At 39.7% G+C, this 17,256-nt stretch overlaps 1 protein-coding gene across 3 annotated transcripts in view; it reads right to left on the bottom strand.

The window, feature by feature from the left end:
* Window positions 1–17,256, bottom strand: part of ntrk2a (neurotrophic tyrosine kinase, receptor, type 2a) — a 104,491-nt gene that overhangs the window by 72,778 nt on the left and 14,457 nt on the right. For 2 of the 3 annotated variants that reach the window (XM_039803632.1, XM_039803631.1), the window contains exons 6-14: window positions 15,638–15,771; window positions 15,286–15,418; window positions 15,010–15,081; window positions 14,556–14,783; window positions 12,412–12,438; window positions 12,039–12,047; window positions 11,368–11,379; window positions 10,685–10,722; window positions 10,307–10,406 (exon numbers count right to left, since the gene is read on the bottom strand). In XM_039803632.1, the coding sequence (XP_039659566.1) occupies window positions 10,307–10,406; window positions 10,685–10,722; window positions 11,368–11,379; window positions 12,039–12,047; window positions 12,412–12,438; window positions 14,556–14,783; window positions 15,010–15,081; window positions 15,286–15,418; window positions 15,638–15,771 (753 nt within the window). The remainder of the gene's footprint in view (window positions 1–10,306; window positions 10,407–10,684; window positions 10,723–11,367; window positions 11,380–12,038; window positions 12,048–12,411; window positions 12,439–14,555; window positions 14,784–15,009; window positions 15,082–15,285; window positions 15,419–15,637; window positions 15,772–17,256) is intronic. The other variant, XM_039803633.1, reaches the window with a different exon arrangement.

Here is a 17,256-nt window from a genome sequence, read left to right on the forward strand (position 1 = left end):
CATATGTAGTTAGTGTGTGTGCTGAGTAAGCTTCACAACCCCCTGTTTCCTTATGTGATCATTTAAAGTCCCTTTATGTTCTCTGATATGCATGGGGGTTGTCAATGGGGAAAATCAAACAAGGTCACACTGAACATTTCAAAGTGCTTCCATTTTGAAGTGGAGAATAATCAAATTTAAAAAGCCTTCGTATTTCAAAATGGAAACAAATTATAACTACTCAGTTGCTCTGTAATAATTTTCATCTGTGCCCTTCACATATTGTATACTGTTCCCACAATGGACTCCCAGTTTTAACTATCTGTTTTTTTACTACTCTGTAAGGGTCAGGTTGACCAATACAAGACAAGAAATTATGTACAGTTGCACAATGGAGTCGCCTGATAAAGATGGGCGTCAGCAAAGAGCCTTTGGGCCCTGATGAGGGTCTGTAACCCCCAGCCAATAACAGTGTGCAGGTTGTGCAGCCCGTTCTTATTCCCAACCACTGCTTTGTCACTTCCCTCAGTCATCGACCCACACACAGACAGGATGAAGCTCTGCATTCACACAAAATTTAGGCAATGCGGCACCTTCTTGTGGAGGTGTGTGTGTGTGTGTTTTTTGTGCTTTAGAACGTAACCGTTGTGAAACAATCAAAGTTGTATTCCTCTGATTCACTGCTTTGTTCTCGCTAACAGCACTCATCTCTTTATTCACTCGCTTGCTTGTTTGACCACCACTGTCTCTTCTCTCTCTCTCTCTCTCTCTCTCTCTCTCTCTCCCTCGCTCCCTGGCTCTCTGGCTCGTTAATGAAGGGTCAACTTGAAAGCTATGTTAACAAACCCCAACCAAAAAAAAGTAACATTTTATACCTTTACAATAAGTAGAGATGTGACTTTTTCAAGCCTCAGAATTTTTTGTTCATTGTTAAAACATTTTGAAATATTTCTATGATGCCTGTTAAATAGATTTGCCAAGTGTTGCACATTTGAGACACTTTAAAGAACCATAGATGGTGACATTAAAACTATGTCACATGATGTGAGGGTGCACCTCATTCAGTTCATTATTATGCATTGCTTCTATTGGACTCCCTCCAGATTGTTTAGAATTGGTCTGAAAGACACACCAAATTGTTAGAAATGTAAGACAGAGGACGGCAAATTACTTCATGTCCTATGGTCCTGTGATAAGGTCCAGGAATTTTGGACCAGGATACATGATAACCTATGTCTGATTGCAGGGACCCAGGTTCCATTCAGCCCAAGATTATTTGGTCGGGGAGATGGGTCAAACCTAAGTGGGATGGATAACCACGTAAGAAGCTGGGTCCACACTAATTTAATAATAGCCAGACAGATTATTTAAGAGGACGGAGGAATGAAGGGGTGCCGTCAATCCAGGAGTGGGCTTGTGAGATGGCTAAGGTGGCGGTGTTTGAAAAAAATGTCATATAAACGGTCTGCCAGATTGGAGGTCAACAATAGTAAATGGGGAAAGTACCTGAGCTTTCTGGAGGGTTCCTAAGAAGCTTTGTGCTGGGGAGAGACGTGAATGATGGGCTTATGGTGTTGTCATTTATACATGTGTTTATGGTTTATTGTCTTTATATATTGTCTGTATGTCTATTTTGTTAATTAATTATTTTTTTTATTTAAAATTTTTTTTAGTGAATTTTGCTGCAAATTAGGAAAAATATCCCATCAAGAAGACACCATGTCTGTCAGCAGTAAAGACACAAGACAAAGTTTGTGGTTAATAGAAGTGCATCTGGGACATTATAGTAAAAGCATATTTTTGTTTTTCAAGATGAGGACAGACCAAAAATAAATGTGAAAAAGCCCTAAAAACGATCACTTATAAAGTGCAGTGTGTAGAGAAAGAAAAGCTGCAGTCAGGCAAGCTCACAGACAAGGTCTTCAGGCAATGTTTCACTTTGGAAAAGAGCACTTTCCATTTTCAGAGCACTTCAAACAATCACTGCCCTTAGGATTTGCCATAGGCATTTAGTCGTGTCTTCCCCCCAACAAGAAAATCTGCAAACAAACAAATCTGTACCTTAAAAAAAACATGATCCAGGACACCAAGTGAAATAATAAATGCCAAAAGAGCCATGGCCATCGTTTATGTTCTATATCCGGAGGGTCACGTGGGGCTTGTGCCTATTCTAGCATGTAATGAACAGGAAGCATGGCACGGGTTCACAGGGTCTAGTCTTTCTTCTTTTTAATTAAAAAAATTAAAGTATTACATTATATTTGTATCGTTCTCTATTTTATATTATGATTCAACTGTCTAGGTGCAGTTGACTTAATCCTCCCACCTTAGATATGTCTGTTGGCCCAACACTTTGGTCTAGACTGAAATATTGACGACTATGAACTGCCATGAAATGTTGAACAAACATTCATGATTCCCACTCGATAATTTTTCCTGACATTGGTGATCTCTGTTTTTGGTGATCTCTGTTTTTGATGTCGACAGCTATTGGATGGATTGACTTGGAATTTTGTACAAGCATTCCTGCAAAAAGCTAACAACATTCTCTTCAGCCTCAGCTGTACAACTGTGTATATTGCTAATATGCACGTTAGCATGCTAACACGTAAACTAAAACATATACCTGCTCAATATCAACATGCTAGCATTATTACTGTAAGCATGTTAGCATGCTGACGTTAGCATTAATCTTAAAGCACTGCTGTGCATAAGCCGCTAGTATAGCTAGACCACTTTGTCTTTTTTTTCTGTTCAACATCATAAGTCAATCTTGGCCAAATGTAGCCCTTTCTATGTTTAATTTTGTCTTAACACAAAGCAGCCATACAATAACTTTGCTTGAATAAAATACAAAGATATATTTGATCAAAGAATAAGACTAAGAATCTGACCAGATACTGATACTACAGTGGTGCCGACCAAGGGTTGACGCATAGACTGTATACGTAGGTGAGGCCAAAACATCTTGATTGCCCCCTGGTGGCTGGCGGCATTATAGGTCATAAATCCCGCCCCGTCCATGTTAGCGGATGGGGCATGGGCCAAACAAAAAAATCTTTGTAGACCTCAAATACATTTTTCCCAAAGATGGTTTCTGTCATTTTAGGTAGTTTTTATCACGCTGATGGTTGTTCAAGTGTTTATATTTCTGATACGTTTTTTATTAGTTATTTGATGCTATAAAAATGTCATGATCAACAGCTGCGATAGACTCGCAATTGGTCGGGCAGGTGTATCGGAGGGACTTTGATATCGCGGCACCACTGCCCCATCACTAATGCTCAGACTCTGGCACTAAATTTACAAGATGGCCCGTATTCGAGACATTTTGGCTTCACTTTTGTTCAGTGGGAGGAAGTGGAGATGCGTAGTCCATCTTTATGTACAGTCTATGGTGCCGACACATTACGGTCAATGCTCTAAAAGTGTTGAGGTTCAATACTCGGCTCTAGTCTAAATACAGAATCATGGCTTTTTTCAGCCTCTTCACTTTGTTGTTTAACTCATTCAGTTTTTGCTTCCTTTGCAAAAGTTTTGTGGGAGAGCTGCTTTCGTCAAACACCTCAAGAGCTGGAGGCAAAAGCTGCTTTTCTGCAGGGAGAGGAAGAAGAAAAAGAGGAGGGTGAGGAGGAGGTGGCGGTGTGTTCGCTGAGCATGCTCTGTTTGGCCCAGAATGACGTTTTGCTGACCTTGAGGGTGTCATATCGATCGATCAGCAGTGAGGAGCTGTGTGTGCATAAGGGAGAGAGAGAGAGGAAGAGATGGAGGCGTGTAACTCCACCAAACAAGGAGAAAACTGAAACCTGCACTAATGATGAATCATTGATAAGTGGACAAGAGAGGACTCTCTACTTCCATCTCTCTCTTCCTCTCTGTTTTTTCTTTTCCTTTTAGCCTGGCTCTATCTCAGTTTTTAACATATGCTTTCTAGCTCTTCTTCCTCCATATTTTTTCTCCTCTATACTTTCTTTCCATCTCTTTCTCTCTCTCACTTCCTCGCTGGCTTTCTCTCTGCTTTTTCTCTCTCTTGTCAAATGTCAACGTTAGCATTCGCTCTTTCTTCCTCTACGTCGGTCTCTCACTTTCTCCACTTTACGTTTACTTTTTCACTTTCAATCACTCTTTTTTTTCCCTGTCTTGACATTTCCGTGTCGTTCCTCCATGATAACTCAGGTTTATGTTGACGCTTTCCTCCCTACAGTTGCTTCGAGGGCACGAACATTTATATATGCTGCTAAAGTGCATCCTTCCCTCTCTCCCTGCACTGTCCGATCTGCTTTCTTATCCAGGAGTCAGCAGTCAGATTGGGAGGGTTGCTATGTGTAATTTAGTGAATGCGGTCAGGCTTTCAACAGGCCTATACATTTCTCTGAATCTATTTCAAAAAGACTTCCTAAAATGAAACGTAACTAACATATTTCACTCATCCATGAACTTAAGTGTAAATAACAGCTGATGGCACTTGAACTTCACAAGATGACCTTCCTTGTGAGCCAATTTGTGGCAAAAGGGACTCATCGGGGATACAACTCAAAATTTTTGATAGGTGAAATGCAGCTATGGTGTGGTGTTTTGGGCCCACACTCAGGCAGCGTAGTTGCTTCCTCCTACAGACTGATCTCATGAAGTGGTGTATGTATGACACGCCAATTCGAATGCAATTAGTGGTGTGTTATCAAGGCGCATACTCGCTTTTTAGCATGTTTATCCACGCCGTTTGGCCTCCATTGACTTACATTACCTTGCGATTGTGTGTGAATTTACGCCGTAGCGAGTAGTATGAAAGGGCGAAAATCCGCATAGGGAGGTTGGTCGCGGTGGCAGATGGGTCAAACACAGGACTTTTACCCAGGAGACCGGGGATCGTGTCCCGTGTGTCACGTTTCCTTCGTGTCAAGCGTGTAGCTTTCTTATTTTTACTAAAGCCAACTAGGGGTGTATGAAAAAATCAATACACTTGAGTATCGCGATATATTATTTTGCAATACTGTATTGATTTTCAAAAAGGCAATATGTATTTATTTTTTTTAAATGTTCAAAAATATTCATGTAAGACAGTGGTTCACGTTTATGTTGTGTTTAAACCCCCTAACGCTAGATGTCTATGCTGAGACACACCACTAGTGTCCTTGCCTAACAGTGCCTAGCAGTGCCTGACTTTTTGCTAGAAGCTAACAATGTAGCTATGGCTGAACTTTGGCCTACTTTAGCATATCAAAATTAGCTCACTAAGAACCTGTGAACCACAATCCCAAACTGGCAGTTTGATTTTCTGTGTACTGAATTGTTTACCTAAAGTAAACTTCTTTGACTTTTAAGAACATCATCTCTTTTTTTAAATATTTTTTCTAAAATTATACTTTAAAAAAATCCCAATATATCGCCTTTCCCCATTTTTCAAAATAATTTTTTATTATTTTAATAATTACCCCTTTTTTTTTTTTTTTATATTTTACACTATTACTTTAAACTACCCCCAAAACCCACCCCAAAAATTTTTTTTTTTTTTTTTTACAAATTCTTTTTTTTTTTTTTATTCAAAAAATAACACCTTCAACTTTAATATATTTAAAAATTTTTTTTAAAATATGGCGTTCAAAATGCGTGCAGATAACACGCCACTTGGCTTTAGAAAGTGGCGTGTATGTTTACACGAAGTCATGATATCACGTTGCCTCCTAAATGGAAGGATGTATTGATTAAATAGTTTTAGCCTAATTTGTTATCAAGTTGTATTTTAAGTGATTCTGCCCACTATAAAGTATGAGTGCAATTTCAGTCTCAGTCAGTTTAAGTCTCTCTGGTTTAAATCCAAATACTTTAATACCTTTTTAGTTTTAAGCAGCCTATCAATTCTGTGGTTTCAGGTTATATTGGCTGTGCTATGTATATTGATTCAAGCAACACGTCTATTTTACTATTTTTTTTACAGTTTACTGTTTTGGTTGATTCTCACTGCTCTCCTCAGTGTTATTTCCAGCTGCAGCAGCTGTTTTCTGTCGTATAGGCAAAGTTAGACACTAGCTGATGAACATAGTGGAGCATTTAGCACCTAACAAGCCGATAATATGTCAGTGTTGTGTGTGCAGCTTGTTGTGCAAGTGGCCAAAAAATCCAATATTTCAAGTTTAACAAAAGCAAAGACAAACAAGATTTCCAGTATTTCAGCTGCGCTAACTCTGCATTCACTCTTTCAACACAATCACCACCCATGTGGATAATCTTACATCTGCCAACACAAGAACACACACAACTACTGTATGTACAGTATATCAAATATCCATCCTGTGAGTGTCAAGATACAGCGAGGAGATTGTGAGAAGCAACCTGTACCAAATGTTGCCCATGTGTTATTGATGAGAGAGGAGCACAATAATGCAGTCAATATAAATAATATAAACCAGCCACAGCTTTTAACTGCCAGAAAGAGACGGGCAGCGATTCATCCAGAGTCAGCGAAGCAAGTTGTGCTTTTCTCATGCACAGCTGTTCAATATGGTACAAGGCCTGACACGCTCTCTTCACACTTTGTGATCACAAGTTCATCATTATCGTCAGCACTAACTGTGTTCATGTGGGGGTGTGTATGTAAATCTGCGAGCACGTGTTTATGATTCGGAAAACCATGATGCCATGAAAAAAAATAGTGTGATGCCATCTGTGGTTATATTTCTGTTGTTGAGATGAACGTTGGTCAGCGGTCCGGTATTGGAAGGATGTGGAGGTTTCAAACAAACAGCAGTATGCGGGCACAACTGCTGCTGTGGATTACTCTAGGGCTGGGCAATATACTGTATCGATATTATATTGATATTGTCATATGAGACTAGATATTGTCTTAGATTTTGGATATTGTAATATCGTAATATGGCTGATATTAAGTGTTCTTTACCTGGTTTTAAAGGCCACATTACAGTAAAGTGATGTCATTTTCTGAACTTAACTGACTGTTCTAGTTGTTCTATTAAATGCCTCTACCCACTCTACCATTAAATCGACATTTATCAAAAATCTCATTATGTAAATAACATTTTGTTAAAGCACCAATTGTCAAACCTACAATATTGTCGACATTGAGGTATTCGGTCAAGCATATAGTGATATTTGATTTCCTCCATATTGCCCAGCCCTAAATTACTCATAGCTCTTCAACTCTGTGTCTGACTCTGTTCTTCATACTGACGCCACTATCTCTCTCTCCACACACTCAATGTCAACATGCTGCAGGGCACATACATCTGGGTGCATGTGAAGCATGAGAACGGGGCCGCATGGGGAGAGGAAGTCGGCAGTGGAAAGAGGGAAGGGTGAAGACTCAAGGGGAGCAATCAAAAGGGCAAAACGGTAATGTGACCTAACATCCTACACATGAATGGAAGCATACTCACAAATACTGATATATAGGGGGTGCTAAAAGGCATTAGAGAGATCATTTTCTTTAGAGCAACCTCATTCACCTCTACTGGAGAAAGAAGAAACCGCACACAAGACCATAAATACACACACACACACACACACACACACACACAATTTTTTTTTTTATACACTGCTCACGATGTACTGTATATGCTAGCTGCTCCATCTGTCTTGCACCCCTCCTCTCTGGGGTGCCATAAATCAGTCACTGCCAAATAGTACAACTGAGAGCCACATTCACAGGTACACACATTTATTACGTCCGTCTCTATTCTTGCATTCACTCTTTGGTTTGTTAATTTGAATGTCAAATGTGGACTTTCACTGCATCAAATGCTAATATATAAATAATAATAAATAAAAAGTTATTTATTCCTAAAACAACTGTATCTTTACACTGCACAAATTGACTTCCTGAGAGTGTTGAATTCTTGGCTTGCTTCTCGTGAATGAATTACACTTTTTCTACCAAACTGAACTAAACTAAAGTCAACTGAATGAAACGCACAAAATACATCAAGCTAATGTATTTTGGGATTTTCACAAAGCTAAATCTTCTCAACTTGAATCAACAATGAATAAGCCAGTGGAAATAAAAGATGAGCGTCTGTCTGCTTACAGCTCTTTAGCTGCAGATGCATTTAACATATTTACATTCGGAAAACAGCATTACTATCATTATGTACTGTATGTCTAAAAGGAAGGACTGATGGAGGTGTTGTTCAGCAGTTAGTATACACAGAATAAGAAAATATCAGCCAAGTGTCAAAATGAGCAAAACAGAGTCAAATCAGTTCTAGTAAGTCAGTATGATAAATAAGAGAAAATAGATTAGTTACACTTGTAGACATTGCAGAAGTCACACATTTTTCTGAAAATGCTTTTTGAAAACTGGGTGGCAAAATAATGCTTTAACAATGGCTAGCACAGTAGTTTCACATCAAGATGACGGATCCTAACGGAGCTCAGTTTAGTCGACATGCATGTTATTTTCCCAGCAGCACTAAGACCCGGTGAACCTGCTTCAAACAGCAGCTGATTCCACCTGAACTGGATGGATTCATGAACACATTATGGTTTGCATATTAAATGAGATCTAGTGTGCAACCACGATCAAATCCCAAGCCCATAAATATTTTTTTTTTTTCATCTGAACATCATACCAACATGAAGCTATGCCGTCTTGGATTTAGGCCCTAGATTATCACCTTTTGAGCTGAAATAACCACTGCAAGGAAAATGTCCAATATGTCCCCTGAAAAGTGTGATGCTGAAGCTAAGGAGCTACATGCAGGGCATGAAATTAACACCCGCTCACCCGCCAAATGCACGTGAATTTTGCAATTGGCGGGTAACACTGTCAATCTACCTGCCACTTTGGCAGGTAGCCAATGAGAATTGAGTGATTCAGATGCGTAACTATCGGTAAGCAGGGTACGCGGTTGCTTACGGGCCTGGTCCAATCAGGGGCCCGCATCACTGGAAGACATTGATTGACAGCGGGGCCCCCCCCCCACATCGCATTTTCATTACTAACACAATCCCAGCAGTCCCACGTGCGCCACTGACCAAGCAGGAGTGAGAACAGGTACAATTTATTTCCTTGTTTCTGTTATGAAGACGCGAGGGGGGTGACCTCACATTACCAAAACAAAAAACACAAAAAAAATAACCGTAAACAAAAAAATTCCAATACATTGCAACAGTATACATTGTAACATCAATGTACGCTGTAACGATTTTTCACTCCAAGTCTCTGAAAGTTGCTGTTGTTTCAATCTTGTCAGCTGTCTGCAGCGGGCGGGGCTGTTGCTCCGTTTCCCCCGCGACTGACGCGCACACACACTCAATAACACACGGTGGATGCAGGAAAAAACGCAGATGAGACCTACAGGATGACCTAAATTGAGGACAGCTCCTTTATTGTAAGTGCAATGATAAGTTAAAGTCCAATAAGTACTTATTAAACCGTATGAATGTGTGTCACAGGCCAGGACAGGAAATTAACAATGTAAAGCCACTGACAGATATGTTCATATTTGATTCATTCAATAAATAATTTTGTGTCTTAAATCCACCAGCCGTTTTCATATTACACCAACATCATCATCCTGAGCCTTTTTGGTAAGGTTCCTAGGAAATAATGAATTAATAGTACTAATTATTATTCTCCCCAAAACAAGTTTCCTTTTTATTTATTTTTTTATTTTTAAGAACTATACAAAAAAAGTTGCAACTTTTTTGCAACAACTCATGTTTGTTCCACATTCACCAGTGTTTTTTTGTTTTTGTGGTGCGTGTAGGCTACTCCTGATTTTGTCAGTCATCTCATCTCATATATGCAGTGGCGTAACGAGCCAACACCGGACCCCTATGCAGTATTATCAAGGCGGGACCCCCTACTACAGCACGTGATGACGGCGCAATGTCCACGAGTAGGCTACCATGAATAGGACAGGATAGGATCATAGAGACACAGCAAGTCCTGTTTTTCACCTTTATGAGGAAAAAAAAAAACTGGCTGGTAAAAGGTCAGTGGCTGGTGGTCAAAAAAGTTAACTTCATGCCCTGGCTACATGCATGGGCTCCAAGGCTATGGCACAGCTGGCATGCACCTCCTCAAAAATGTGACTAAACATTAACAAATTAGATGTAGTTGTCTCCTGCTAACCTGCGTAAAATACAAGTCAATGTGGAAGTGATATCAGGTTCCATTTTAGTTTTTGGTTTTGAAATGTGTTTTTGATGTATCCATGAAGCCATCCATGTTACACTTAATAGCTCAAATCACTGATCTAGACATCCACAAACAACAAATCACCATCATTTGTTTTTAATGTATTCTGTGTTGTTTATCCTCTCCCACATAATGGAAATCACCAGTGCAGATAGAAGTCAAGAGTCTTACCTTTGATGCCAAACTTGGAGTTTCCTCCAAACTTGAGAATAACCAACATTAGAAGGAAACCAGTGAAGGCGACAGCAGCAATGCCCACCACCACGTACACCTGCCCAATGAGAAAACAATGAGTTGTAAAACTCCCATACTGAAGAGAAACAATATACACACCACACCAGAAGGTATAGACCAGGCAGATTTTCCAAAGTACTGCTGTATCTTTGTATCATGGTGAGTTCATTCATTTACTTCTAACATGAAAAAATAGATCCATCTCAGGTATTTCTTGACAGGTAACACAAATAAACCAACAAAAAAACAGGCACAAACAGTCAACAACTGACTGAGGCAATCAGCAAAGAAGGTCAACAGTAATACGTGACGTACAGCGACTCTGTCTTCAGGAGGGTCTACAGTGGGGCCCTCTGTTGATAGAGAGAGAGTGAGAGAGACACAATAAGTGATTTGTGGCTGAGTGGACTGTGTTGTATGTAATAGCAACATAAACTTTCAAACATTTTAAATCAATAGGATTTATTGGTCATCTGCTTCTGTCAAACAATGAACAGCTTGTTAAGTGGGTGAATTTAGTTCAAAGCGGTTAGTATTTTGCACTTTCACGTTCACTTTGCCCAAAGACAGCTTAGCAGCTGTCCGTAACTAGACACTATAACAGCCTGTCAAGCTTTGAATTTCTCCACGTTGATGCGCTGTACACAGGGCGGTAATAAGAGTTATACTTTTCCAAAACTAAAAGATAAAAGTTTAACGCTTAGCAAACATCAGCATGGTCAGCTAACTTCTATCTACAGAAACCTAAACCCAGCCTTATTTCCAGCAGCATTTTACACAATATTATTATGTGGGGTTACAGAATGTTTTAAAAAGCCTCAATAACTGTGTAGTATTTTGCCACTGTTTGAGAGCCATTCCTGCCTGCTATGATACCAGAGACTAGGCTAACGTTAGCAGCAATGTCTATCACAGTCCTGCAACCTCAGTGTCATTATCTGAGATACTCTTAGCAATGTTTGTGATTGGGAATGAGCAGATGAAAGACATGGCAGTACCTGGGGTTAGATCTGCAGGTTGGAGGAGGTGTTGGACAAACCGCAAGAAAGAAAAGAGACAACAGAGACAAATTAGGTCCCAAGCATAACAACATACTTAAAGTGATGGTTCGGAGTAATTTACCCTAGGGTCCTTTGCACCACGACCTCGAGCCAAACACCCCCCCAGAAGCTTTTTTCACCTGGGTCTAACATTGGGCGAGTTAGCGTAGAGTAGCGTTAGCCGCTGAATAGCTTAGCGCGGGGCTAATGGACCCACGTTTGTATCTCTTAAATGACTAATAATGCCCAAAATGATACCAAAGGTATGCTGCTGCTACCTGCAATGTTAGACCCAGGTGAAAAAAGCTTCTGGGGGGGTGTTTGGCTCGAGGTCGTGGTGCAAAGGACCCTAGGGTGAATTACACCGAACCATCACTTTAAGTTGTAAATTATTTAACATGCACTTCACAAAAAATGTTGTCAGTCATGCCTGTTTTGCTAAACTTGTTTCAAAAACATATCCATTACACAAACACAATACACAAACTAACAAACAACATATATTGAACATGCAAATGAACATAATTTAACGTCAGAAAGAAATTATAGCAACATCAGGGCCACAGTTTGGGAAAAAGACATAACAACCCTAATCCCTATCTGCAAGGATGTGTAGGTATGTAACGCACCCTCAGCAACTTGAGAGAAAAAAAGAGAAAGAGACAGATTTCTAAAATGTAATTTGTGTTAATTCATGAGGATGAAAATCATGAGATGTTAAACAGAAAAAAAAACATTGATCTAAAAACACTGACTATGTTACATGCACACTATTATTCCAGTATTATTCAGAATATGACAAGTATAATAATAGGGGAATATTTATTTTCATTAACCATATAAACAGCTTAGTCCCAATATTGTCTTTTTCGGAATAGGGAGGAATATTATGTGCATATACGTACTGTCTGACACTATGAACACACTATGAGTTTTAACTGGATGTGTTAACACTTTTACATTAGATAAAAATGTGTAGTAATTAATATCTATTTCACTCACCATAATAGTAAGGCTCTTTCTCCGTTCCTGCACATTAGCAAACAGATTACACTGAATTAAATATTCACTTTTACCAAATATTTTATTGACAGTATCTGCACACTATTAAAGCTAAATTCAACATGGCATCATGACTTTGCGTAAACATACACGCCACTTTTCTAAAGCCAAATGGCATGTTATCTGTATGCATTTTGAGCTTTCCACGTGTATGTTTACGTTGTATAGCGCTACAGCGGATGTAAACATACACACGTCTTAACGCGAGAACGTGCCATACTATCGCAAGAACAACGTCACACGCATGTAAAAAAAAAAAAAAAGTTGGGTTTAGGAAAGAAACATTGGGAAAGGCTTAAAAAAAAAATAATAATAAACGCCACATGCGGGACGCGATCCCGGCTCTCCTGGGTAAAAGTCCTGTGTTTTATCCATCTGCGGACTTACGTCCTTTCATACTACTCGCTACTGGAAAATTTACACGTAATATAGGTCAACAGCGGCCGAACAGCGTTGATAAACACACTAAAAAGTGATTATGCATCTTGATAACACGCAAAAACGGCAATACAAATGTCATACATATGCCACTTTATGAGATCAGTCTGCTATATTTGAGAGTATGACCTATATGTTAGCATGGTATACACAGGGGTGTTGTAGACATGTTGCCGTTTTTAAGTTCAATAAAGTTTTTAGTGCTTCATTACAATGTTTTTACCCTTATGCACACAACCACCTTTCTGCATCTTCATAAAATATATTCATCCCCATGTAAATTTCACCATGTCATCTGTCGACTCTATAATTTAATATGCAAAACTCTTCCACGTTCCGTGTTCAATCAAATAATAACAGCTCCTCCTTCAAATCTGGTGACTACCACTAATTGCAGACACTAAAGTGTACCTTGCCATTATGACATCCCATTTTTCAGACAAAAAAAAAACAGTCAGAAAGGATGGTGCTTTAAAAGTCTAAAGGGGAGTCTTCTTCAGACAATAGTCAGAAGTCCCCTCCCCCCCCCCATAACAAATTAAATTTGAATGGTATTATAGAGAAAGACTGACAGCTCTAATATACATGTTATAATTTATTTACAAGACTGTCAAAGAGAGACGGGTCTCTTTCTGCCCTGTCAGTCGCTGCTCTCCCTCCCCTCTGCCTGCTCCGAGGCCGCGGTCAGCGAGCTTTTTACGCCCGCAATCTCTTGTGGAGCATTATAACTTCAAAATACCACAAACAATCAGGGAACTAAACGCCTCTTGTCTGCAAGTCTCCTGAGAGAACTCCAGCCAGCTTTTCGTAAAACGACCCATATTTGAGCTCTACATAGTTGATTTCTTGCATAAAAAAGCCTCAGAAGTGAATTTAGCAATGAAATAGCAGAACAGCGTATGAAGTTTCTGAGATCTGCGCGACCTAAATTCACAACACCAGCTGGTCTCAGACCAGTTGTCTGTATGTAAATTTTGAGGCGTGACAAAGGTGCCAAATAAGGTACAGCCACTGAGTTGACGTCAACTATGACCTTTGTTGAGATTCGCCCGTTTTCAGAGGCAGTTTTAAATTGTGAGATTTGCAGAAGAAAGAAAGTCGTTATTCAACTATGACAAGGTAAACTCAGTTTTGCATTCTATCACCCCTTTAAGAGCTGCAAGCAAAAATAAAAGAAAATATGTGTACTCCAGGCTAGGAAATGTTTGAAAGTTACATCAATATACCAGTTTAACAAAAAACATTATGACAAAAGTGGTGTTGTTATATTACAATTAAAAGATTAATCAATAAATCATTTTGTCTAAAAAAATAAAGAAAATGGTGGACAATCCCCACCACAATTTCCTGAAGACCAAGGTGACATTTTTTAAATTGCTTGTATTGTTCAACCAACCGTCCAAAATCCAAGAATATTCACTTTAATATCACTTAAGAAAAAAAGAAGCAGCAAATTGGCCCATTTGAGAAGCTGAAACATGGGATTTCTGCTTGAAAAACTACATAAAAAATGATATATATAGATATATATCCAATTGATTAGAAAAATAGTTGCTGATTAATCTTCTATCAAATGACTAATCAATTGACAAGTTATTAATTTAACACTTTATAATGAAAGCAAAGGTTTGATTGTCAATCCTCACCATCCCAGGGCTTGCGCATGAAGTGAGCCTCCACGTCCTTTTGGTCTGTTCCGTATTCGTTTTCAGCCAATAGCGTGTAGCGCCCATTGTTAAGGTGTGTGGGGCTGTCTAGCTGCAGGCAGCCATGGTACTCTCTCTCTGTGACGTCATGGATCATGGTCATGATGTAGATCCCCTCAGTCACCGCTTCACCATCCAGAAACCATTGTAGGTGCGGCGTCGGGTTTCCTAGAAAGGTTATGAACAACAATACAAGAGACTCAGGTAATTTGTTTTGGTTTCAGATTATTTAATTATCAGTCTATCTTCTTTGCTAATGTAGTCACTGCTGTGATTAATATGATGTGATTAAAAAATGACAATATTTAATATTTAGGCAAAGTATGTCATGCCTAATAACAGAAAATATACAGCAATGTATAATTAAAGGACATTATGTGGATGTCTGTCCTACCTGCCACGCTGAAGGGGATGCACCAGTGATGGTCAGGGATTGCATCACTCAGTTTAGTGATTTTGGGTGGAACTGAGTGTAGTAGAGAGAATAGCAAGTTTAAGAGCAAAAGTGTGAGATACAAACTGTAAAGACAGAAAGTAAGATAAGTACAAAGAGCAATTCAGAGGTAAAACTAGTGAAGCATACAAAAACACAGTTGTCTACTGCACTGACAGACACTTTGACACAGTAATCTACATTGAATTAGGGCTGCTTGCCAGAGGGCAAACGTACAGAGTATATCCAGCAGCAGCGAGGACTCTTTCTCTCCAACAATGTTCTCAGCTGTGCAGCTGATCTTGCTGTTGTGGTCCAGCGACGACAGGTTGGACAGTCGAAGCCACGAAATCTGGCCCGATGTCTCAATCTGAGCAAGTACACACATCCATATATCAGCACGAAGATTCTATTTTATTTTCATTATTGATTTTCCCATTTTTCTTTAGTATTTCTTATGCCTGAAAAAACTCAAACTTTTCAGCTCTAAAAGCATTCATACTTAAGGCAAGTAATATGATATGATATGTGATATGATATGCATAATCAATCCATATGTGAGTTTCTGTTTCCGTGTGTGTGGCCTGACCTCATAGTTGGAGACCAACACCATGTTCCATATCAGCTCAGGTGAGGGCACCCCAGAGGTCGTACAGGACAGGTCCATGTTCTTCCCCTCCATTAGTCTCACTTTGGAAGGGCTCAACGTTGCCATGGGAACCTCTACATACAACCATGTAGTGGGAAGGAGGAGAGGGGAGAGAAAAGGGAGGAAGCAAACTTAGGATTCACAGCCAACTGTTGTCTTTTCAGTTGAAACACAAGGCACGTAACAACCTCGACAGTAAGAGTGGAAGAGCAAGCAAACACACACCCACTACACACAAAGAAAAGAAAGGACACAAAGAAAAGACCTCGAATTCAATCACCTTCTTTCTTTCTCTCTCTCTCTCTCTCTCTCTCTCTCTCTCTCTCTCTCTCTCTCTCTCTTTTGCTTTCATTTACAGCACACTCACCCCAATCAAACAGTCCGACAAAGAGACAGAGTTCAAACACAGTGATGGTCACACTGATTACTAGTGCATGTCTTCAGCAGCCCAAGTACTAAATTGATTGGACACAATCTGAAGTCTCATTCAAAGCAAAGACACTGGTGTGTGCGTGTGCGTGCGTGCGTGTGTGCGTGCGTGTGTATACGGTGCTGACCAGGAGGTGACCTGAGTATGACCAATCAGACTCAATCAGAGTCTTGCCACCCTCATCCCCTGTCCAATAAAAGAAGAAATAACAGAAGGGAAGAGGAAGAGAACAAATAGAAGAGGACAGGAGAAAAAGAAGACAAGGACGAGAACCTAAAGCAGAAAAAAGGGAAGAGAAGACAACAAGAACAATAAAAGAAGAGAGGAAGATGAGAACAAAGAGAAGAAAATGAAAATAGGAGACAAGACGTGAACCAAGAATAGAGAAGAGAAAACAAACAAAAACAAGAGAAAATGAAGAGAGGAGAGGAGAAAAAGAAAAGATGAGAACAAAATGAGGAGAAGAGAAACAGGAAGATAAGAAGACAAGAACAAAAAGAAAAGAGGAGGGAAAGAAAAAGAAAAGAACAAAAAAAAGAAGCAGAGACAAGGTGAGAACCAAGAGAAGAGCAGAAGAGAAAAGGAGAACAAAAAGAAGAGGGGAGAAGAAATGGGTGTCGACAGCTACTGCAGATAAAACTGGACAGATTCCTTATCGACCCCCTCCCCCCCTCTTCCACCTCTTCTGTCCGGCGGCAGAATGCTTATCACCAGGGCAACCCACTTATCACTACGGCAACCTACTCCATCACCGTGAGACACACTAAAAACCAGTCATTTCAGTGGTGGCAGGCCAGCTGCCATATCAGTACTACATATCTTAACAGGCTCTCGGTAAATCAGCTTTCTACTGACACTGCAGCCATCTGCAGATCACACACACACATGTACAGACAGATACACCCTACAGTGCATAGAAATCAGAATAAAACTTCTGGAAACCTCCTCTGTTTTGATGTGAGTGCAGTTGTCATGACCTGTCAGTACATAGTAATACAAATTATTTCCATGTTCTATTATTTACAAGTGCAGCTTTGGTAGTCCAACCACCCATGACATCCTGTGTGATTGTAATCCTTTAGCGGCTTGAATGTGTTCAGAATCAACAAGTAGGATTGAAGAGGAATTT

Source organism: Perca fluviatilis, chromosome 6 (genome assembly GCF_010015445.1).
Source record: "Perca fluviatilis chromosome 6, GENO_Pfluv_1.0, whole genome shotgun sequence".
Classification (NCBI taxonomy): domain Eukaryota; kingdom Metazoa; phylum Chordata; class Actinopteri; order Perciformes; family Percidae; genus Perca; species Perca fluviatilis.